The sequence below is a fragment of the Talpa europaea genome (genome assembly GCF_964194135.1).
Source record: "Talpa europaea genome assembly, chromosome: 7".
Taxonomy (NCBI): Eukaryota; Metazoa; Chordata; class Mammalia; order Eulipotyphla; family Talpidae; genus Talpa; species Talpa europaea.
In genome coordinates this window covers 90,383,760-90,408,794 of record NC_140074.1, presented here as the reverse complement: position 1 = coordinate 90,408,794, position 25,035 = coordinate 90,383,760, and the positions used below count along the sequence as shown (strand labels likewise).

Here is a 25,035-nt window from a genome sequence, read left to right as displayed (position 1 = left end):
TCATTTTATGCATAGAAGCAAAACAAAAACAATCAGTACATTCCTTTCCCATAGACATTTTGGCGCCTATGTGTTTTTGAGAAACGAAATGACCTTAAAAGTTAATAGATAATTAAAATTTAGACTTATTATTTCAGCCTAAACAACTACCTAGGTCAGCTAACAGTCCTTGGTACTGACCTATCGCAGAGGTTACAATATCAGGAGACTCCTCTATCTATACGGCCTGCAGCTAGAAACCAGTTGCTTCCCGGTAATCAGTTGTTAGAACTTTTAATCTACCTAGAAACTCCTAACGTAATCAACTTCTCAACTTCGTGATTCATTACAAGGCTTCTCTACGGAACTTCCATATGAGGAATATTATTATGAGCAGCTCTGGGTTGTTTATCAGACATGCCCTAGCACAGTAATTATTTCCCATTGTCAAGTGGGCCAAATTATTCAGTGTTTAATTTTTAAGCAAGTATTTTTCCATGCCATGTACTTACAATATTCTTATACGTTTAATTTATTGACCAATGTATAGTCCATGAAGTTTTTTCTTTTTTATGACCAAGAACAAAAAACAAAGGGATGTTTAATCTTCGGCCCCAGGGTGTGAGGCCCTTTTCTTAGCTGCTTGCCAGTGTCTTACTTGGCTGGGGCAGCAAGGCCCCCTGCAGCAGTGAGAGAATTCACCAGAGCCAGAGCGGGCAACAGAACAGGCAGACCAACTAAACACACTGCTGAGGGGAGCAGCGGGCGGCAGAAGTCTGTCACGCCATGTGGGGCCCTCGCTGGCGGCTGGGGATCGAACCGGTGCTGCAGAGGCTGCAGGCAGCTCCGCAGCCCAGCTGCTCAACCGCTGCGCCACCAGGGGAGGCCCTAAACCTGTTCTTTAAATATGACTACCGACTCTGTCTCGTGGAAAGACTTGCTGCATGCCTCTGAAACGGGAGCTCTGTTGAAACCTTTCCCAGATTGAAACTGTTATAGGGCAGCCCCAATACAAAATGGGGTGCCTGACTGTGGGTCCTCACACGCGCACTTAAAAGGACTTATCAATACTCTACTGCAGGCACACGCATAAGGTTAATAAAAGGTTTATTTACAAGGGAAGGGGAAATGAGGAAATGTACAACTCAGGGAGAAAAATGGGAGACAAAATTTTAAATGCGTCCCACCCGATCTGCCCATCAGGAATCCCAAATGGCACTCTGAGAGCTGGCCACCAGCCAGGAGCCATGAAGCCAGGAGGCAAGCGACAGAGCGAGAGACCCTAAGGCCCACGTGTCTGGTTTTTTATACCCAACCTGGCTGCTTAACTCCACCCTCAGGTCCCAGCCACCTTCCCTTTGGTGGTGACGGGATTTGTCTTTCCCAATGTCTTGATGACTTTGGTCTGGAGTGGGGGTGGAGTCCACAAAGCCTGTACGGGATTAGCTCAGAACATCCTTTCCCCCTAACAAACCCAAGGACCCAGCACACTCTAAAAACTCCATCAGGGACATGTTTTTTTGACAGGAACCCAGCCTCTATTGTTTTGAACTGGAATTTTCCTAAATTGCCTTCCTGAGATGGCCTAAGTTTAGCCCTTAAGGGATCTGCTACATTTTACACTACAACTCAATACTGACATGGACTCCCCCAAATCAGCACAGTGTGGGTCTGCTACTCCCAAGTACTGTTCGGCCACCATTTTGTAACCTACAGTTCTAAATCCTAAGCGAGGTCAAAATGACCTGGTCCATTAGGTACAGGAGCCCAACCCTGCAAGGTGCCTTTCAAATCAATCAAGAGCAAAGCTGGATCTCCCTGGGAAGGGTCTGCATCATGATGTATGACAGGGATCATCCCGGGGGGCTGATGACCAATGCATAAAACATACTCCTGACTTACACATCTTGAGATGTATTATTACAGGGTAACCCCAATATAAAATGGGTTGCCTGACTGTGGGTCCTCACCTGCATGCTTCAAAGGGACTTATTAATACTCCATAGCAGGCACACACAAAAGGTTAATAAAAGGTTTATTTACAAGGGAAGGGGAAATGAGGAAATGTACAACTCAGGGAGAAAAGGGGGAGATAAAGTCTTAAATGCGTCCTACCCGTTCCGTTCCGCCAACCTGGAATCCCAATAGCACACTGAGAGCTGGCAGAGAGCCAAGAGGAGCCCCCCAAGGCCCACGTGTCTGGTTTTATACCAAACCTGGCAGCTTAACTCCACCCTCAGATCCCAGCGACCCTCCCTGTGGTGATGATGGGATTTGTCATTTCCAGTGTCTTTGGCTTTGGCCTGGGGTTGGGGGTGGAGTCCACAAAGCCTGTATGGAATTAGCTCAGGACATCCTTTCCCCCTAACAGTATGACTGGGAATATGGCATGGGGGATGGAGGGGGGCGTGGGGGGTGGAGGACCAATGTATAAGCTCTCAGAAGCTGATCAGTGGAAAGCCTTGTTGATAAGATTGAAACCCTGGCTGGGGAACTAGAGCTTGATCTCAATGACAATACCAAGTCATCAAGCAGATGAGAAGTGCCTGGAGGGCAGACTCAACAGCCCTTGGCACTATAGATGACAGAGCACCTTTTCGAGTTTCACCCTCCCTTTCTCTTTGTCTTCCTTCCTCTCGACTGATACTTTAGAATTCTTATATCAATAAAAAAAGTCAGGAGCTTGCTCTTTAGCAGCATCCTGCATTATGGAGCCTGCTCTAGGACTCCCGTTTCTTTATCAGTGTGCTGTTGCCCGATGCAACAGCACAGGACCCAGGGGTTCAAGGGCTTAATCCTGCACACAGGACCGCTCCCCACTTCAGATGGTGTAACCGGGTGTTCCCCAGGAAAAGGGGAAGTTCCAGGTCCCCTGCCCCACCCAAAGGAGGGTGGAGGGCCTCCCCTGGCGGCACAGCGTTTAAGCGCTTGGCTGCTTGGCTGCAAAGCTGCCCGCAGCCTCTGCAGTGCCTGTTGGATCCCCAACCACCAGCGAGGGTCCCATATGGCGTGACAGACCTCTCCAGCCGCGACCGCTGCTCCCCTCAGCAGTGTACTTCGTCAGTCTGCCTGTTCTGTTGCCCGCTCTGGCTCTGGTGAATTCTCTCAGCCTCTGACTGTACTGAGTGTTTGTATAAATAAATAAATCTTTAAAAAAAAATAACAAAGGAGGGTGGAGCTGAGCAGGGAAGTGAGAAAACTGGAGAAGAGCTTGGAGAAGGAAGCAGGATGGAGAGCCAGGTAGAGGCACGTGGAGCAGAGAGACACATGTGAAGAAACTGCGCTTGCCTTTGGCCCTGGACTGGGTGACACAGATGTGGGATACTGACCCGTGGGGAGGTGACAATGGCAGCTTTTAGCTTGTTTTTGATTTTGCTCTTTGCCTCCCAAACTTGTTTGGTTGTTTCTGATCCTTTTCTGTGGGTCCCAGCCAGAAGGTGCTTCGGACTTGTAGCAGGCTTTCGGGCCTTGCTCTGGGCCAATCCTGTTTGGGTGGACTTTTACCCACGAGGGAATGGGTAACTTTGGGTGCTTGATTTAGAAACTATATTCTTTTTCTGTTCTATATTGTTTATTAATTATATTAAAGTTCCTTTCCATTAAAGTCTTATATGTTTTGTCTTGATGCGGTAGATGACAGAACCTTATTTAGAACAGGCAGGTTTGGGGGTTCTAAGGTACCCCTCCCCCTGCCATGTAACAATGGCAGTTGCAAATGAGGTGCCCTGATTACCTGCCACGGACAAGCACAGCAGTAGACGATGAGGCCACCTCAGGGTTGAGAGAAGCGTGCAGGGTGGTCAGGGCGTCGGTGAAAGAAATGACAAACAGACACACTTCAAGAGTGAAAATCTGAGTGTAATTTTCTTTGAGTTTGTGACCAGTATATATATGTTTTCCAAAAGCACAGGAATGAATATCAAGGAAATTAGCTTGCTCATGGGCTCAGTCTATCACTATCAGGGAGGTGATCTACATAACAAACAATGACCATTATAGAAGAAAGGAGGAAGTTTAGAAAGACAGATAAGGGATTAAAGTTTGTAGTTCTAGAAAGACGGGATAAGATTTTTAGCATTCTTGTAGTGGTTCTTGGTGGTCGTTATCTTTTGATAAGCTTCTGCCTTTTCAGGGAACTTCCGCTGCACTTCCTCTGCTTCAGGCTGTTCTCCCCCCCCCCCCCCCCCCCTTGCCCAGCCGGATCTAGGGACCATGGCGAAAGCCATTCCTAAAGATCACTGCGGGGGGAGGTGCAGCAGGTAGGGTTTTGCTGTTCTTCCCCTGCGCGCTGGTTGCCCAGCCGGACCTAGGGCCGGTTAGCCCTAAAGGTCACTGCAGGGGGAGGTGCAGCAATTACCCACCCTGTTTGTTCACCCTGCAGACAAATTCCAAAGTTCTTGTTAGGGGGAAAGGATGTCCTGCGCTAATCCCATACAGTCTTTGTGGACTCCACCCCCACTCCAGACTAAAGCCATCAGGACATTGGGAAAGACAAATCCCGTCACCACCAAAGGGAAGGTGGCTGGGACCAGAGGGTGGAGTTAGGCAGCCAGGTCGGGTATTAAAACCAAACAGGTGGGCCTCGGGCTCTCTCGCTCGCTATCGCTCGCCTCCTGGCTTCACGGCTCCTGGCTCACGGCCAGCTCTCAGAGCGCCATTTGGGATTCCAAATCGGCAGATCAGATAGGACACATTTAAAACTTTGTCTCCCATTTTTCTCCCTGAGCTGTACATGTCCTCATTTGCCCTTCCTTGTAAATAAACCTTTCATGTGTGCCTGCAGTAGAGCACTGATAAGTCCTTTTAAGCGCGCGGGTGAGGACCCACAGTCAGGCACCCCGTTTTGTATCAGGGCTGCCCTATAACATTCTCATGAACCCCACAAATCCTTTCCAGTTTCATAGCTTTCTAGAATGGATTGATGAAATCCTTGGCTTTACTGAGGAGCCTACTTTAATTTTGAATTTGTATTTTTTTAAAAGATAGATTTAATTATGCATACAAGAACTGGGGTACAGGCCAGAGGTGTGCCTCTGTGTGTGAGAAGATTCACCAGATTCACCAGAGACAGAGTGGGGAGCAGAACAGGCAGATGTACTGAAATACACTGCTGAGGGGAGCAGCGGGCAAGTCAGGAGAGGTTTGCTGCGCCATGTGGGTATCTCCCTGGCTGGGGATCGAACTTGTGCTGCAGTGGCTGTGGACAGCTTCAGAGGTTGCGTCTCAACCTCTTGAGCTACTAGGGAGGCCCCTGAATTTGAATTTGTTAAGCTTACTTCCTTATTTGTATACTGAGTTCTTCCAGAACAAAATTTTCTGCCCTACATGTGGAAAGGACCCATCCTCAAACTCTGGAAGAACACAGCAAAGTCTTTGTGCCAGAAGGAAGAAATCGTGAACAACTTTTTAGAAACCGTTTTACTTTGAAAACTTACAGAAAAATTGCAAGTGCCCTACAACAAACTCCCACACAAACTTTTCTAAAATTCCTCTCTTATTAATATTACGACACGTTGACTTTCTGGTTCTCTATGAGAAAATACATTATTGAGCAAATGAATATAATAAAGATTGCAGCAGAACTTCCAGTCCAGGTGCAATGGTCACTCCAACGCAGGTGTAATTTTTTTTTTTTTTTTAATATTTAAAGGGGAGGTTTATTAGGGAAAGGGACAGAAGAATAAAGGACACTTGCATAGACACCAGCAGGCAGAAAGAGCTGCCCTGAAAGGGACAGGTTTGCTGAGAGAGAGGCCTACATAATTGCAGGTGGGGGGCCTTGAGGAGAGTGACCTCCGCTGAGGGAGGTCAGTGACGAGAAGTCCTATAAGGATGCAGATCACCGGCAGGCAAGAAGCTGTTGCCCTGTGGAGGGAGAGAGTTGGTGAAAAGAAGCAGCTGTAAAGGCACAGGTGGGCAAAAGTGTTACCAGATATTAAAGGGGTTGCCTGACTGTGGGTCCTCACCCACACTCTTCTTATTAATACTCCACTGAAGGCACACACAAAAGGTTAATAAAAGGTTTATTTACAAGGGTAGGGGAAATGAGGAAATATACAACTCAGGGAGAAAAGAGGGAGATAAAGTCTTAAATGCATCCTACCCGTTCTGCCGACCTGGAATTCCAATGGCACTCTGAGAGCTGGTGGCGAGCCAAGAGCTGTGAAGCCAAGAGAGAATCCCCAAGGCCCACGTGTCTGGTTTTATACCAAACCTGGCTGCTTAACTCCACCCTCAGATCCCAGCGACCCTCCCTGTGGTGGTGATGGGATTTGTCATTTCCAGTGTCTTGATGGCTTTGGTCTGGAGTGGGGGTGGAGTCCACAAAGCCTGTATGGAATTAGCTCAGGACATCCTTTCCCCCTAACAGAAGGAGTGCTGACAATACAGGCATAATCAGCAAGTTTGCTTACTTACAGCTCTTACCTTTTCAAGATTCATGGCAGGGCCTCAGCACTCTTATCTACAGGGTCGCGCAGCCAGCCAGCTGGCCTGTCTCTCCAAGGCCATACCCGAATGCCTGCATCTTTCCCCCCTTGCCTTGCCCTCGTTGTCTGGGGACTTTGCCACAAATGGTTGTGTCTGCTGAAGAACGTTGTTATCAATGTAACAGATATGGAGACATTTGCGTATAAAAGGAATCTTTGGTTGTTAAAGCAGTGCGCAGACCTTACGGGGCTACCCAGGTCTGGGACCTCATGCATGAGTAATAAATCTTCTCCTGAACTCACCATTCTTTAAGTACCACTTGTTCTTCCTCTGCCTGGGTAAAAGGCTAGAATTTATTTCTACAACACCTATAGTTATTATTATTGTTTTGTCTTTTTATATTGGTTGATGATTATTTGAGAATAAATTGCATCTGTCATGTCCTTTTACCTTGAAGTAGTTTGGTAAGTGTCTACTAAGTAAAGGATGTTTTCTCAAATAACTGTACCACAATCATCAAGTTCAATTACTCCAACATGGATACAAACTACTACCCTATTACATGTAAATTTTAAGTAACATTCCTCCTTGGACTCAAATTTAAATTCTAAGAATTTAAAAAAAATAGAAATATGCAGAGTAAAATATGAAACTAATTTTTAAGTTCTGTCAGCTCAATTCTATCCACTCCCCAGTGTAACCAGTGTTAAGAATTTTGCATGAATGAAATTATACTTTACATACTACATACAGAGGACATTCATTACTTGCCAGTTGGCTTTTATCTCCTAAAATATTTAAGAGATCTTCCAAACCATGCATCAAAGCCATTCTCTGTCTCTTCTGTAATTGTACAGTGTCCTATAGTTTGGAGGAAATATCATTCATATGATCAGTCTAATTTGATGGATATTTTATTTGTTTTCATTTGTTCTTCACTCTTTCTGGCCACACTGCAGTGAACACTGTGCACATACATGTTTTTGTGCACATGTGAATAAATCTAAGGGACAGATTCCTAGAAAATGAATTTGCAGATTGAAGAGGACACACACTTAAAACTCTTGATTCAGTAATATGCTTTCTTAGGAACTCACCTATCTTTCTCTTCAAGCAATTCCAGAAGTAACTGGCCATTATCCCTCATTGCTTTGTCCTCCACACTGATTGTAAGTTAGCGTTGGGTCCATCTCTTAAACATGCATATAAAATAGCATCTTAAAGCACATGATTCATGGACTGCTGAATTACTGGTTACATCTGACTTCCTCCCTACTCTCTTTTTAACTTGGTTGATATAAGTAGCAATTTAAAATTTTAAAATCTTATTTCCTTCTATATGTCCATTTGTACATGGAGTTCTTCCAGATCAAAATGGTAAAAGGACACAAGGTGGTTGAATTACCACAGCAGCCCTGGAGCGGGTGGGGAGCAGAGGATAGTAGCCATTGAGTTGGATCTGGAGCTCACCAGCTACTTTGCAGAACTACCTCACTGCATCCTCCCAACACTTTGCCAAGATTGGGATCACTGCCCTTATTTTGCAGATGAGACCTGACTTGTTAGACTTCAAAGCCAAGGTCATCGCCCTGTGTCTCTAGCTGCCTGCAATGTGCTGAAATGTGTGATCTTGGATGACTGGTGAGTGTGCCTATCTCGGGTCTTCCCTGCAATTGCTTCTACCAGGCAACTGGGATGTGGTGTGGTCTGCTGAGTTTGGTGCAAAATATGATTTTTCTCTGTATAGAGTCAAATGAATTATATGTCTCATCCCTTATATCTGTGGAGTTTTAGTCCCTGCATGTCACCACAGTGAACTATGTGTGGTGGGAAGTGGCAAGAGATGGTGCTGGAGAAACCAGCTAGAGACTTAGGATGTGACTTCCTGGGGGCAGGGAGTGTGGTCTGTCCAGCTTGTGCCCACGGTGCCTGCTCCAGGCACAAAATGCTCAATAAAAGATGAATGATTTCTGCTTGTGCAGGACTGTGCAGAAGATATGGAGAATGTACATCTGACTCCAAGCTCAGCCCCCTGGAATAAATACTCTTAGGAGTACAAGGAGGGTTCCTATTTCCATAGATTTTTTTACTTGTAATTCTTACTCACATCTGGATAGATAAAGGGGCAGTTCTTGTTTCTTCTTTATTGCTTCTCACTATCTCAGACCCTCCCATAATACAAGGTTAGCCTAGGGAGAGAGCAGGTTAGAATCAGCAACAAAAGGTGAAGTTAGTGGAGGGAAATTATTTTCTTTTAAATTTTAAATTTTTGTTTATTTTTTAAGAAGATTTATTTATTTATACATACAAGAACTGGGGATCAGATCAAGGGTGTGGGGGATGAGAGGATTCATCAGAGACAGTGGGGAACAGAACAGGCAGATCAACTGAAATACACTGCTGAGGGGAGCAGCGGGCAAGTCAAGAGAGGTCTGCTGCACCATATGGGTATCTCCCTGACTGGGGATTGAACTCGTGCTACAGTGGCTGTGGATAGCTTCATAGGTTGCGTCTTAACCCCTTTTGCCACCAGGGAGGCCCAATTTTTTAAATTTTTTTACAACATTATTCATTTTTAAACAATGTTTGCTCCCCCGCCCAGGTGTAGTTCCCATAAAATTTCCCTCACAAATGCACCCATGCACCATCACTACAGTCCCCTGTGCTCCTCCCTTCCTCTCTCTGATCTCTCTCCCTCCTCCTTCCCTGAAGGATGTCTCTGATTTATAATTGTCTGTTTTTGTTTTGTTGTGTTTTATATTGTTATTATTTTTTTTTTACACAGATGTCTTATTTGGTACCCCTAAACTCCTGCTATAAGTGAATCCACCTAATATTTTTCTTTTTCCTTCTGACTTATTTCACTGAGCATAGTTCCTTCTAGCTCCATCCATGTTGCTGCAAATGGTATGAGTTTAACTTTTTTGATTGCTGAATAATATTCCATTGTGTATATATACTGAAAGGATTGGTGCAGTAAAGAGAAGGAGAGCCAGGCCAAGTTTCTGACAGGCAGGAAATTTATTGCACTCCTGGGCAAGGTTTGCTGACCCCCATGGGGGTTAGAGAAGTGGTGCCCATTGGGGGATGAGGGTAAGATTTTATAGGGTGGGGTATGGCCTTGGTGGGAGGTGGAGAATGCTGGGTCAAAGCTGCTTTTCAAAGAAGTTGTTTTTCTCTCAGAACTGGTTGTTCTTTCATCCTTGCTTATCAGGCCGGGCTTTAGCCGTCTCTGGGATGCAGGTGGCAGCAGTTTCAAGTTCCCCTTTTCTACCCCATCCCTGCCCCAGCCTTGACTTTATATATACCACATCTTCTTGATCCAGTTATCTATTTTTTGGGCATTTGGGTTGTTTCCAGGTTTTACCTATTGTAAATAGTGCTGCAATAAACATAGAGGTAGAGGTGTTCTTTTGAATTAATGTTTTTGTGTCCTTTGGGTAGATCCCTAGGAGTGGAATTGCTGGATCATATGGTAGATCCATTTTTAGTAGACTGAGGAACCTCCAGACAGCTTTCCATAGTGGTTGTGTAACAGAGCAACCCTAATATAAAATGGGTTGCTTGACTGTGGGTCTCACCCGCATGCTTAAAAGGGACTTATTAATACTCAACTGGAGGCACACAAAAAAAGGTCAATAAAAGGTTTATTTACAAAAGAAAGGGAAAATGAAGAAATGAATAACTCAGGGAGAAAAAGAGGGAGATAAACTTATGAATGCTGACCTGGAATCCCATTGGTACGCTGAGAGCTGGCGAGGGGTTAAGAACTGGGAGGCCAAGAGAGAGACCCAAGGCCCATGTGTCTGGTTTTATACTAAACCTGGCTACTTAACGCCACTCTCAGATCCCAGCAACCCTCCCTTTGGTGATGATGGGATTTGCAATTCCCAATGTCTTGATGGCTTTGGTGGAATACACCTGATGTGGGGAGGGGCCCGGGGAGAGGGGAGCTCAGGTGTGGTGCTGGGAGCACTGGGTTCATCTGCATGAAGGGCGGAGGGTGTCCCTCATCCTCCATGATGATGGGTGGTCTCAGAGTCCCCCTGACCCAGCCACAGACGGAGCATGTGCCGAGAAAGGCGACCGAATCTCTAAGAGTGACAACTACAATATCAGGGGAAAGATGGACAGAGCCAGGGATGTTCAGCTTCCTAAGAGGAGATGCAAGGAAGCTGGGATCACGGCCTTCATGCATCTAAGGGCTTTCCCTTGGGAAGGGGACAGATTCTTCTGTCAGCTCCAGGGTCAGAACTAAGACAGAGGAGGAAGAAACTGTCTTACTGTGAGGGAGAACAATCAGGTGCTATTATTTTTAAGGCCCACTGTGTAAAGATCACTGTGTCTAAGCTTTCCAACAGCCCTCAAGTTAGACATTCTGATCCTCATTTTACACATGAAGAACCTGAGACTCCAGTGCGTGAAGAGAATTTCCCAGGATCACCCAGCAAGTAAGATCCAGAGCTGGACTCCAACCCAGGCCTGCCCAGAGCTGGCTGCTTCACAGCTGTGGAGTCTCCCAAGCCAGGGCAGAGTCAAGTCACCCGCCTTCCTCCTCGCTGTCTTGCATGTATGGCAGTGCGGGAGGCAGGTTCCCCACATTTCCACAGGTTTTCCCTACAAGGCCTGTTTAGGATGTTTGGGTCTTGGTGTTATTGGTGCTGGACCAAGAGATTGTGAAGTTTCTCCCAATTCTGAAGGTTCACTATTCGATTCCCTGTTTCTGCCTTGGAAATCGCTGAGTGATTCAGGTAGAGTAGTTGATGTTGCCAAAGTTGACTTAGCCCATGCAACCATATATATTTTTATTCTCATTCTTTCTTCTTATGTCCACACTATCAGAGACCACTGCCAAAGACCTTGAGGGTGTCAACATCTGTTAATTGAAGGGCAGTGTGGGGACACCATGGTGCATGGGATAGTCCGGGGGGCTTAGAATCTGATTAACTGTAATTCACATTCTTGCCATGCCTGCTGCTGCAGAGCTAGAACAAGTCAAATAACTTATTCCCACCCTTTTCATTAGCAAACTGGAAATCCTCCCACTCTTTCTCTCTGTCTCTCTCTCTTGGACACAAATGCAACACACACACACACACACACACACACACACACACACACACACACACTTTCTTTCTCCTACTTTTGAGCTGTCTGGACTTGTTTGATTTACCTGGTCTCACCAAGGCTTTCCACACCACAGTCCCATTTTCTTGTTGTTTATTTGCAGCCAAATGTCCAATGGAGATCTCACTGTAGCCCTGAGACTTCCTGGGGCTCCAAAAGCAGAGCTCCAGTTCCTGAGCAGGAAAGAGCAGTCCTGTGAAAAGTCACTGTTCTTCCTGCAAGGCGTGTCTTTCTGACAACTGAGGGTCCTGCTCAGTCCCTTAGGGACACTCAGATGATCTGTCTTGAAATGAATTGCCAGCTTCACATTGCACTTTTCCTAATTTTCTACATGTCCTGACTCAGAAGAATGAAAAAATAGTTGGGTAATGCATGGATGAGTCAGGAATGTAGTGAATACATCTCCTAGATTAGATCAGATTGTTCTTCCTCCGTCTTCTCCATTTTAAATCCAAACCCTCTCCCTCCTTAGTCCAAAGCATGTGTTTGGGATAGATTTGAAATTTGATCCAGTTTCCATCCATCAGCAGAAAATTCGCATTCATCCCTCTCCTAAATCACATTCAAGACTGAACTCTTTTTTCAAATTTTATATATTTTTTACATCATTTTTCATTTTGTACAATGTATGCCTTTTCCTCTTGGTTATAGTTCCCATAAAATTCCCACCACCCTTGTTTTGATCCTACTCCCTTCATCCTCTCAACCTCTCGTAGTGTGTCTCTGGTTTATAGTTGCCTGTTGTTTTTGACTTTTACTTCATTATAATTAGTCTTTTTTCTGATCCCTTATTTAGGTTTTCTAGATTCCTGCTATGAGTGAGACCATCCAGTATTTTTCTTTTTCTTTCTGGCTTATTTCACTGAGCATGATCCCCTCCAGCTCCATCCATTTTGCTACAAATGGCATGAGTTTATCTTTTCTTGATTGCTGAGTAATATTCCATTGTGTGTATATACCACATATTCTTGACCCAGTCATCTATTTTTGGGCATTTGGGTTGTTTCCATAGCTTAGCTATTATTAATAGTGCTGCTATAAACATAGGGGTGCAGGTGTCCTTTTGAGTCAATGTTTTTGTGTCCTGTGTGTAAATACCTAGGAGTGGAATTGCTGGATCATATGGAAGCTCCATTTTCAGCAGATTGAGGAATGTCCACAAGCTTTCCATAGTGGTTGGACCAGTTTGCACTCCCACCAGCAGTGCAGGAGAGTTCCTTTTTCTCCACATTCTCACCAGCATTTGTTGTTGCTAATTTGTTTAATTTGTGCCATTCTTACTGATGTAAGATGGTATCTCATTGTAGCTTTGATTTGAATTTCCCTGATTATGAGTGATGTTGAACATTTTTTCATATGCCGGTTGGCCATTTGCATTTCCACTTTGGAGAAGTTTCTTTTTGGCTCTTCTGCCCATTTTTTGACTGGTTTATTTACTTTGTTTTTGTTGAGTCTAGTCAGCTCTTTGTAGATTTTTGTGATCGGTCCTTTATCATTAGTGTTGTGTGCAAAATTTTTCTCCCAATCAGTGGGGAGAAAATTTTTGGTTTGTTTTGGTTACTGCAAGACTGAACTCTTGATGCCCAACTGTTTCTCAGCAGGCTCCTTCCCCACTTTACCTCAAACACAGGAAATGGCCTCATCAACCACTTATTGCTTACGACTCTCATTTAGGTGTCATCTTAATGCCTTCCTTTATCTCCCCCCATGAGGCTGATTAACCACATCCTATTAGCTCATTCTGCAGCACATACACAGAGTCTATCAAGTATCTCCATCTCCTCTGCTATGTCCTTAGTTAAACCGTTACCACCTCCTGCCTGCAGAGTGCAGAAGCCTATTCATTGGTTTCAGGTTCTACTCTGCCCTCCTCTCATCCACTACTTCCTAACAACCAGGATCATTTAAACGAAGGGCTTGTATTTCCTTGTTTGTGATCGTGTAAGGGCTTGTCTTTCACTTAGAGCAACACATGGCCCTCACATCAGGACCGACAGAGACAATGGGTCCCGGGCAACCCGCACCTCTTGTCTGACCCTCTGATCTCTTCCTTCTCCCTCATTATACCACCAAGCTCTTCCCTTACACTCCTTGGCCTCCTTTTGTCATCTGAGGGATCATCTTCCTCCCACTTCTATCCCTGTGCACCAGAATGGCTCTGCTCAAGATGTCTCTATGCCCAAACCTCTTATAGCATTCAGGTCTCAATCAAATCTTACCCTCCCTGAGAGTCCAGTAAAAAGTAGTCCATGTCTTATGCGTCTGGGTTGTGTATTCATCTCAGTTTTGTTCATTTTTTCTCTAATTATTTACATAGGTCTCACCCTGCCAGAATGTCAAATTCTCAAGGGCAGTGACTCATCTGTTTTGCTCACTGAGCCACCTTGTCTCCAACAGTGCACAGCTGACGCTGGGGCCTGCTGTGGGTCAGCTGAGCCCAGGCTCTTGTCCCTGGGAGCTGCTGACACAGCGAGAAATCCAAAGACGTGATCCTTGCATTCATGTTTCCCAACTCAAGACATACGATTCCCCTATGACAACACCCCTCCCCATGAAGTGAGCAGTTATAGCTTCATCTATGCTGTGCCCACCTACTACAGTGAGTTGAGGTCCCCAATCACTGAGAACACCCAGTCCAGAGCAAATCTCCATTTCCTTAGACCCCTATCAAGTTACACAAACAAGGGCAAACCCTATTTAGTTTCTTTCTGACACCCTTGGCCTTGAGGCACTGTAGCTCCCCATGCTGTGTGTTCTCTCGCAGCAACAAGTGCTAAACCCAGTTCAGATCCAGCATGTTTCTTGTGGTTGTGGCTCACAGCAGGGGCCTCCCCATAGCCCAGCACCCCCGATGTATACTCCTTTCTTCCCATCATTGTCAGACCCCATCATTGTCTCCATCCTGCAGGTGACCCTCCCTCCCATGACTTTCTTCTCACTCAATATCTCAAGAATTCTCCAAACCCCACTCACTGTCAGCCTCACCCCAGTGCACCCTGTCACTGGGGAAGCTCTGAGACCTGCCCTACAGGAGTTTCCTAGCATGACCTCTGATCCTAATGAGGGGGGAGATGGGCTGCTCACCCGGGGATTATCTTCATCTCCTCTGAACCAGACACAGTGAAGCAGGAGCCTAGAGTGGGGTCAGAGGGCGTGGCTTGTGTATTTGCACAAACTGGAAATATTGGGACCCCCTGCTGGTGCAAAGGGTTTAGATGCAACCTATGAAGCTATCCACAGCCACTTCAGCATGAGTTTGAACCTTTCCTGACTCACTCACGCTCCCGTCAGCAGTGTACTTCAGTTGATCTGCCTATTCTGTTCCCCACTCGGTCTCTGGTGAATCCTCTCACCCCCCCAGGCCTCTAGCCTGTACCCCAGTTCTTGTATGCATAAATAAATAAATCTTAAACAAACAAACAAACAAACTGGAACTGCTTTTCTTTATCATCTAAGGCCTAAGGGGCAAAGAGAACAGTGGTCAAGGGAGGAGGGGCTTCTGGCTCAGAGATTCTGCCCTTTGTTCTGAACATGGTCTGAGTAAAGTGAGGAGGGGCTCCTGCGTGTTTGTGTGGATGGAAGGGTCTATACCACCCCTGCCTCCCACACCCCATGCCCTGCCACACAGGAGCCCACACTTGTCCTCTGCTGTGCTCAGGGTGGGAATCAGGTCACTGTAGAGAAGGGTGAGGGTGGGGGAAGGTGACATTCTGGGCAGGGAGCCCTCCCATCTTTTGACCTCTGGAAGGGTTGTCCAGAGTACAGGGATGGAGCAACAAACCCATGTAGAGACGTTAGGGAGACAGGACAGCAGTGTGGGGCTGAGCAGGACGATCCACCCATTTAGAGGCTCCTACTTGGTAGAGACCCATTCTTATTCCCAGTGGACCCATCCTAGGGGCTCTCTGGGTGCACTGGTGTCTGCAGCATGACCTGGCCTTTCTGGTCTGAGTATCACCTTCTGAATGGTGCAGTCATTTGGGATCAGGTAGAGATGGAAGTTGATTTCATGAGGACGGAGGTGATGGTAGAGCATCACAGTGGGGGTGATGGGAATGAAATTCCTGGTAACTGGGAATATTCTCAGTAGGACTCCCATGGGGGAGAAGCTGGGGCTCTCAGTACCACGTAACATGCCTGCATCCTGACTGGCTCCTCCAGCAGCATCCCTTCCTCTTTGAAGTGGGCCACATGGAATCGGGAGATGTCCACATTGTCGCCTGTCAAGGACAGGATTTGAGAGGTGAGGACGTGGTGCCCTCACTTGGCAAGCTTGGCAGACAGAGGCAGGTGTCCCAGGATGCAGGCCTTCCTGTGTGACCCATCAGGTGAGGCAGCTTGTCTGGAACTGGGGTTTTTGGGAGCTGAGGGCAACACCATCTCTTGGGTAGAGCACCACAAGCAAACCCTGGAGTGACACTCACACCTAGGACCAAACCGTAGTCCTGGAGCTGAGAAAGAGCTTGGTTCCCTGGTGACAGGTGCTGGGGTGCCTTTGTAATTATGAAGATTTGGAGTGATGCTGGTAGATTTGACTCCAGACAGGTGGGACAAGGAGGACACGAGGACATTGGGGAAATAGAATGATCCAGGGCTTTGTACATTTATCAAGTGTTTGGTAATCATTCAGATCCACTTTTCAAACTCTTGTTTTGGGGATTGAACCCCCTCCTCTGTCCTCCACCATTATGTGGTTTCTGGCAGGAAGAAGGTCGCACCTCCTGCTGGGAAGCTGACCTTCCTGCAGATACATGTGCGACCTTGATAAGTTTATGCCCCTAAGTAGGACCTTGAGGCAGGGAAGCACAGATGAAAAGTCAGGATGGTTTTGGCAGCAGCAGTGGGGTCAGGGGTCTGTGAGCACCATGGAAGGATAGTCTGGCTGTAGCTGTTTCTGCAGGAGTGGTCTGTCTATATTTTTCTTGGCGTTACCTTGCCGATGTTTTGGTTTCTCAGCATTCTTACTTACCTAAGGCTCCCAGCCTTTCACTACAAGCTTGTTGCCTAATATTTTGTTAAGCGTGCAAGCTAGCCCCTATCACCTGATACATTCTTTTCTGCCTAAATCAACCAGAATTGATTTGATTGCAAGACCTCTGATGCCACAGACAGATTTGCCATTTGCTATGACTGGCATTTCAATTTCTCTCTTTCTTTTAAATCCTTACTTGTCAAGATTATTACTGTCAATTACAGTCAATGTTTTGCAATATATATACCTATATATTTCTCAGTATCTTTGCTAATGATTCTGCCTTACAGCTCTTACCTTCCCTGTGGGCTCTTCTTTTGCCTGAGAACATTCTTTACCATTTTTTTTTTTTGTGAGGATTCATTTGTGAAACATGTTTTAAAATGTCTATTTTGCTTTTGTCTACTTAAGGCAAAATAGACATTTTAAAATGTCTTCTTAAAAAGTGAATTCTGCCTTTAATTCTTGATGACAATTATTTTCTTACCACAGTGATATATTTCATTGTCTTCTGCCCTCCATTGTTGGTATTTAAAAATCAGCTCTTAGTACAATTGAAGTACCTGCTGGATACTGTCAGGTTGCCATGAAGACTTCCTTAGATTTGGTGTTCTTTAGTTTCTATAAAATGGGTGTATTACTCATCTCTCTCTCTCTCACTTTCATTTTTCTATTTTGTCATTCTAACAAGTCACATCTTTTGGCAATTTTGGAAATTTCCTTGAATATCACGTCTTCTCTATTTTTCTTTATATCTTTCTGGAATTCCCATTCAATGTTAGGTATTTCTATGATGCCCTTCACAATATTTCATTTTCTACTTTACAGTTTATCAGATTTTCTGTCAATTTAGTTTGTGTCAAGACTTCATTTATCAGTTTTCATTGGTATATTGCTTCTTGCTCATGTTTTACAGACCATTTCTTTAAGCATTTGAAATGTTTATTATGTGTCATGTTGCTAGGAATTTCAATGCGTAAAATCTTTATGGGACTGATCCTAGTCCCTACAGTTTCCACTGGTTCTGACTTGTGGAGTCTTGTTTACTGAGCAAGAAATATTTAACTCTGAACATATACTTCTTGGAATTTCATCTGTGGGAAGTCTTTGTAGGTGAGCGAGGTTGGGATAACTGTGCTACCCTTTGTGAGTACTTCTACTGGGAAGCCCCTCTTCACGGCTCCAGATCTCACATGTATTCTAGTGACATGCTTTTTCTCCAGCCTGTGGAAGTGTTAGGGGGAAGTGATGTCCTGAGTTAATCCCATACAGGCTTTGTGGACCCCACCCCCACTCCAGACTAAAGCCATCAGGACATTGGGAAAGACAAATCCCATCACCACCAAAGGGAAGGTGGCTGGGACCTGAGGGTGGAGTTGGGCAGCCAGGTTGGATATAAAAAACCAAACACGTGGGCCTTGGGCTCTCTCTCTGGCTCGCGATCGCTCGCCTCCCGGCTTCACCGCTCCTGGCTGGCGGCCAGCTATCAGAGCGCCATTTTGGGATTCCTGATCGGCGGATCGGGTAGGACTCATTTAAAACTTTGTCTCCCGCTTTTCTCCCAGAGCTGTACATTTCCTCATTTCCCCTTCCCTTGTAAATAAACCTTTTATTAACCTTTCATGTGTGCCTGCAGTAGAGCATTGATAAGTCCTTTTAAGCGCGCGGGTGAGGACCCACAGTCAGGCACCCCGTTTTGTATCGGGGTTGCTCTACAACAGTTTGGCGCCCAGCGTGGTTTCCAAGTTACACCCGCGGTTGACCAGCCCAAAGTAACATTCCTTGCGTTGGTCACCATAAGTGCACTAGTTCTGCAGGACTAGCAGTATAATATGTCTCTAGTCCTGAAAAGTCTGTTTTTTTTCCCTGTGCGTACAGCCCTTGTGGGTGTGTTTTGACTCAAATATGGCCTCAACCATGAGCCTATACAGTTTCATCCCTAGCCTGAGTTCTTTCAGTTTCCTTCTGGCCTTGAATTTGAGCAGCCTTCTTCCATTAAATATCACCACCAGTTTCATTAATATAAATAATTTGATGAAGCCTGGTGTATGGCATGTGATTTTACTATTGTGTACATACATGGGTGGTTTACAAGCCATCCCTTTACAGACTGTGCTTCTGGGTGGTTTTTTGGTAATATGTGTAAGCACAGTTTGCTACATTCTTGTTTCTGTGAGAGGTAGAAGTTCTACTTCACATACTGAGAATGTGCAACAACAAATCCAGGCTTTTAACGTGGCCATACAACAACTAAATCAGGTTTTTGATTTAACTATTAAGAGTATAAGGGATGAAAATCGTAACGTTTTTGAGTCAGCTTATCAAAGCATGCTGTATCAAGTGCAACAACAAAATCGGACTTTTGAGTCAGCTTTTAAAGGTATGCAGGACCAGATGCAGGCCGCCCTCCATAAATTAGATATGGCGGAGGCGAAGGCTAGGCTAATGGTGCAGAGAAAGGATAGACCTTCCCCTTTCCATGAGGACAGGCAGCGAGCAGAGTTAGAAGAGGAGGAGCATCATATTTTAAATACTTTAAATACACGAGGACAAAATCCTCTTCCACGTGACAAAGCCCCTCCCGTGCAGACCCCTGAGGCTGCACAGCCTCCACTGCCCTCTGGGGAGGACACTAAAATGGCGTCTCCTCCCCACACTAGACTCGGCACCCATTTTGGCAGGAAGGATCAACCTGAGGCAGGGCAGTTTCCCCTTCGCCAGATGCCAATGGGTGGCTTAAATGAACATGGGAGACCTGCTGGGTACTTTTGGTCGCACCATCCGTTCAGTACTGCGGACCTCCTAAATTGGAGGAGCTCTGTTCCCTCGTACTGGCAGGCTCCTCAGAGGATGGCGAACTTGTTTGCCTCTATCTTTGTCTCCCACCGCCCTAACTGGGCAGATATACAGTCCATGCTGCATACTTTATTAACGCTGGATGAGCAGAGGATGGTATTCAGGAAAGCCAGGGAGGAGGCTGACCGTCTCCACCAACAGGATAGGCAGTCCCCAGAGCCAGAGGTTGTTGTCCCAGAGAGAGATCCTGGATGGGACCCTAACAATGGAGGAACGGCGATGTTGGATCTCTATAAAAAATGCTTATTGGTAGGACTGAAGCAGGGGATCCCCAAACAAAAAAACTTTAACAAAATATTGCAACTCGAGCAAGGAGCTAATGAGGATCCGTCAGAGTTCCTTGAGAGGATTATTCAAACTTACACTAACCACACGGACATAAACCCAAATGCCCCAGAAAATGCTCGTCTGATCACTACGGCTTTCATTACCCATAGTGCCCCAGACATAAAGAAAAAGTTAGCTAAGGTGGACGGCGTCACTGAGATGAGTCCGTCCCAGACTTGGCATTCAGGGTTTATAATAATAGAGAGCACAGGAGACCGAAACCTGCGACTGTTTTTTTACAAAGAGAACACAGAACAGGGTTTCAGGGAAACAATAATGGACAGAGATGTGAACCCCTAGGAAGAAATCAGTGTGCTTTCTGTAGGGAAGAGGGACATTGGAAGCACAGTTGTCCCAGGTTACAGGGAAGCGGCAGACGCAATAATTATAGAAGGCAGGATAGAAGACAGAGAACCCCAAGACATGATGATTCACGTAGGGGTTACAGGAGGGAATATAGAAGGAGCACACAGAACCAGGAACCAAGGAGAGAGGAAAGAAGACAAATGTTAGCACAGAGTGGAGGCTCAGATGATGACAGGGAATACAGACAGAGAAGGAATCGAGAGCCCAGTACAGAGGACAGGAGACAAATGACAGCACAGGGTAGAGCCTCAGGTGAAGATAGGAGGGAATACAGACAGAGTAGAAGGAATCTAGAACCAAGTACAGAGGAGAGGAGACAGATGATAGTTCATGGAGAAAGTTCAGATGCAGAATAGGGGTGCCCGGGGGCTCCACTACATCTAGAGAAGCCCATTAGAATAACCCCCTCAGAGCCCCGGGTAACCCTCGCTGTGGGGGATCGTCTCATTGATTTCTTGGTGGACACTGGAGCAACATACTCAGTTTTGAATTCGAAATTAACTAAAATGAGCAAAAAGACTGCAGCAATCATTGGGGTTACAGGGAAGTCACAACAGACACCCTTCCTGCAACCTTTGGAGTGCCGGCTGGGCACCACACAGCTCCAGCACAGCTTCCTGTACATGGAAGAGTGTCCAATCCCTCTCCTTGGTCGTGACCTTTTAAGTAAGCTCAACGCACGAATTATATTCTCACCAAAACATCAGAGGCTTCACCTACAGGTGCCTCCAGAGCATGCTCTGCGGTTCCAGATGTTACTTACTCAAGATGTTCCACCGAAAGGTGAAATTTTACCTCCAGAAATTGTTGAAAGAGTAAGTAAAGGGGTATGGGCTGATGGAACCCCAGGACGTGCGAAAAATGCGGAGCCTGTAAAAATAGAAGTGATAGACTGGAGCAGAACCCTGAGGAGGAAGCAATACCCCTTAAAGGAGGAGGCCTTGAGGGGAATTGAGCCAGTATTGAAAAGGTTCCTTCAATCTGGACTCATTCGGCCCTGCCGCTCACCGTATAACACTCCGATTCTGCCAGTGAAGAAACCCCTTACAGGCGAGTACCGTTTTGTCCAAGATTTAAGGGCCATTAATGACATTGTTCGGGATTTACATCCCACTGTGCCTAATCCCTACACCTTATTAACTGCCATACCTGGTGACTTTGGGTGGTTTTCGGTATTAGACCTGAAGGATGCCTTTTTCTGTATCCCAATAGATGTCCAGGATCAACAGCTTTTTGCCTTCGAGTGGCAAGACCCTAAGTCCAAGAGCACTCTCCAGTATTGCTGGACTGTGCTTCCACAGGGGTTTAAGAACTCCCCAACTATTTTTGGGGAAATACTGGCCAGGGATCTCAGGAAGGTTCAATTAAACCAGGGTGTCTTGTTGCAATACGTAGATGATTTATTGATTGCAAGTCCAGACTACAAATCTTGTCTGGAAAATACCATAGTGGTACTGAACCACCTGGCAGAATGTGGCTATAAGGTGTCACCCCAAAAGGCACAGATCTGTAAACAAACGGTGACGTATTTGGGGTTTGAAATTAGGAAAGGCAGACGGAGCTTGATGACAGAAAGGAAACAAGTAATTTCAGCCCTTAAAGTCCCCAGCAACCGGCGACAGTTGCGTGGATTTTTGGGTATGGCTGGGTTTTGCAGGATTTGGATTCCTAACTTTGGATTAATAGCAAAACCCTTGTATGATGCTCTCAAAGGCCTGGACTCTGAACCTTTGTCTTGGACCTCATAATGTCAAAAGGCCTTTGAAGAAATAAAAGTAAAGTTGATTTCAGCACCAGCATTAGGGCTTCCAGATCTTAGGAAGCCATTCAAACTTTATGTACATGAGAGACAGGGTGTTGGCCTAGGAGTACTAATCCAATTGTTGGGGCCAGAAATGCAGCCCGTTGCATATCTGTCCAAACAATTGGACCACACCACTAAGGGATGGCCTCCATGTTTACGTGCTGTAGCTGCCACTTGTGACCTCCTACACGAGGCGGAGAAGTTTACATTGGGTCAGCCCATCACTGTGTGTGTGCCACATCAGGTCTTGACATTGCTGGAGCAGAAGGGTGGACTTTGGTTGACTGCCGGGCGAATGGGAAAATATCAAGCAGCTCTGTTAGACAATCCTAATGTGAAGCTGCAGGTTTCTAACTCCCTGAATCCCGCCACACTGCTTCCAAGCAATGCAGATGGACCTGAGGATGACACTTTAATCCACAATTGTTTAGAAACCATAGACATAGTGTATGCCAGCCGACCAGATCTAACTGACCAGCCTCTGCCAGACCCAGAGTGGGAGCTATTTACAGATGGCAGCAGCTTCATGGACCAAGGCCGTCGATGTGCTGGATATGCAGTGGTGACGCTCCAGAACACCGTGGAGTCCAAGGCTCTTCCGGCAGGTACATCAGCGCAAAAAGCTGAATTAATAGCCCTGACCCGTGCATTGGAACTCTCGAAAGGTAAAAGAGTCAATATATTTACCGACTCCAAGTACTCTTTTATGATTCTCCACATGCGTGGGGCCATTTGGAAGGAGCGGGGACTTCTTACTGCCAGTAACAAGGACGTCAAACATCCATTAGAAATCCTGGCCCTGTTAAAGGCAGTAGCTTTACCATCAGCTGTTGCCGTGATGCATTGTCCTGGCCACCAAAAGGGTGGGTCTGACATGGCAAAGGGCAACAGGGCAGCCGATCGGGTGGCTAAGGTCGCTGCCCGTTCTGCCCATTCTGCCCTCCAGGGTGCACTCATCCCTCTTGTGGACCTGACTCAGTATGCTCCTGAATACACCGAGCGGGATGAGGAGAGAGCTCGTGCATGGGGATTTACTGAGTTTGATCCCAGCTCTACTTGGAGAGTAAACTCTCATGGGATGATACTCCTCTCGGAGGCCCTGGTATATCCGGTGCTAAAACATCTTCACGAAGGATCTCACTATGGGAGAGATGCCTTATTAGAAACAGTGTGCCCATATTTGAGGGGCCCGTATTTACACAAAATAGCACAACGGATCACCAGAGGTTGTGAATTATGTGCCAGGAATAACCCCAAGACTGACTCCCACCCTAAAGCCATTGGGGTTCAATATCGGGGCAAGTGTCCTTTTGAGGACTGGCAGGTGGACTTCACACAAATGCCTAGAACAACAGGCAATTTCAAATATCTCTTGGTTTTTGTCGACACGTTCTCGGGATGGGTGGAAGCATTTCCCACAAAGACGGAAAAAGCTTCCGAGGTTGCCAAACAGCTACTGAAAGAGATAATCCCTCGCTTTGGGTTGCCGGACTCTATCCAGAGTGATAATGGGCTGGCATTTGTCTCTGGCGTCACCCATGCAGTAAGCAGTGCGTTACAGATAAACTGGAAATTGCATGCTGCTTGGAGACCGCAGTCTTCCGGGCAAACAGAAAAGATGAACCACACCTTGAAGAAAACCTTGGCAAAACTGTGCCAAGAAACACAACTTTGTTGGGACCAGGGACTATCCCTTGCCCTCCTCCGCATAAGAGTGGCACCTAGAAGTGGGCTACAATTAAGCCCCTTTGAGATCGTGTTTGGAAGACCTTTTCAGGCCTCAGTTCTGAAAGCCAGTCCGGAAATAACACAAGATTGCCGGATCACGCAATATGTGAAACACATCCAGGAGGTTCTGGCAGTGATTCATAACTTTGCAACCTCAAGGATCTCTATGCCTCCTGATCAACCATTGCATCCCTTCAAACCTGGAGATCAGGTCTTACTGAAGACTTGGCAGAGTGGGGATGCTCAAAACCAGCTGTCAGAAAAATGGACTGGTCCCTATGATGTCTTGTTGAGCACACATACTTCTCTGAAACTTGCAGGCATAAAACCCTGGGTACATCATTCCAGAGTTAAGAAAGCCCCAGGAGGAACTGAACCAAAGACGAAGTCCCATTGGTCTTGTGAACCCATTGAGGACTTGAGGTATTTGTTTAAGAAACAGACAAAAACTTGAATGTTACTGACTTCTTTTCCAGTTATTGTTACAGGATACCCAAGGACTCATTTTTTTTTTTCCTGAAGAAACCCTGAGAAAACTAACATGCTCTAACCAATCTTCTTCTTTTCAAAGTTTAGGAGACGTGAAATAACATCTAGGATCATGCATATGGTGCCACTATTTTTTTTTACACAGAAAGGTTTTCAATCTTGATTTTGATTTTGTTATTTTTTTTTAACTTTCTGTTTTTTTTTTTTTTTTTTACCTTTGAGATTTTTTTCTCTGCTTTCTTTTTGTTACTTTGGCCAATGAGTGAAACTGCAGTTGCATGAGATATCCCACGCGTGATAAATGGTAACTAATGAGCTCTTTGTGTCTATATGTTGTATGTCTGTATGTCCTTTCCTTGTGTCCTTGTCTTGACCTCAAGTGATTGACAAATTGGTATACATGGTGCCCATAGACGTTGAAAAAAAAAAAAAAAGAGTCTCCAGTTATGAGAAAAACTAAAGGTTATGGTTTGATTGTCAACATTGTGCTACTGAACTAAGCCGGTGCCTTCATAGAGATTGAACATTGTTGTTTCTGTTATTTTTCTGATATTTATGGCAAAGCTTCCCAGAAATCTAAATTCAAGTACAAATTTGGTAGCCTGTCATTTGGCTGATGCAAGGAAATTTTGTGGAACCTCAGTAGAGCTCCTGAGACACTCCACAAAGTTTCTCCCTTTCCTCCTGGGAAAGGCATTAGATGAATTTGTTCTATTTGGATTTTACCTAATGAAGTAAAACTGGAAGGGAAGCATTGTCACTTGGGAAAATGGTAAAACTTTGGTATGTACAAAATGTTAACAGTAGTATCTGGTATGTATGTAAATTGTCAATGGTGATTGTCACCTTGTAATATTATATAATTCAATTGTTTCACATCTACAGAAATTGTTTCTGAAAATATAGGGAGAAAAGGTCTCAACAGATTCCTATTGATGGAACTGTTGAGAGTAAAACT

General features: G+C 45.6%; 1 protein-coding gene across 1 annotated transcript in view; it reads right to left on the bottom strand.

Annotated features, from left to right (window-relative positions):
• Nucleotides 1-16,288, bottom strand: part of LOC311173804 (NACHT, LRR and PYD domains-containing protein 1-like) — a gene marked incomplete at both ends in the record, with an annotated part of 199,360 nt that extends 183,072 nt beyond the window's left edge. The window contains 2 exons of the mRNA XM_084237900.1: nucleotides 15,661-15,755; nucleotides 16,273-16,288. Coding sequence (XP_084094026.1) covers nucleotides 15,661-15,755; nucleotides 16,273-16,288 — 111 coding nt within the window. The remainder of the gene's footprint in view (nucleotides 1-15,660; nucleotides 15,756-16,272) is intronic.
• Between the last annotated feature and the right edge of the window lie 8,747 nt (nucleotides 16,289-25,035).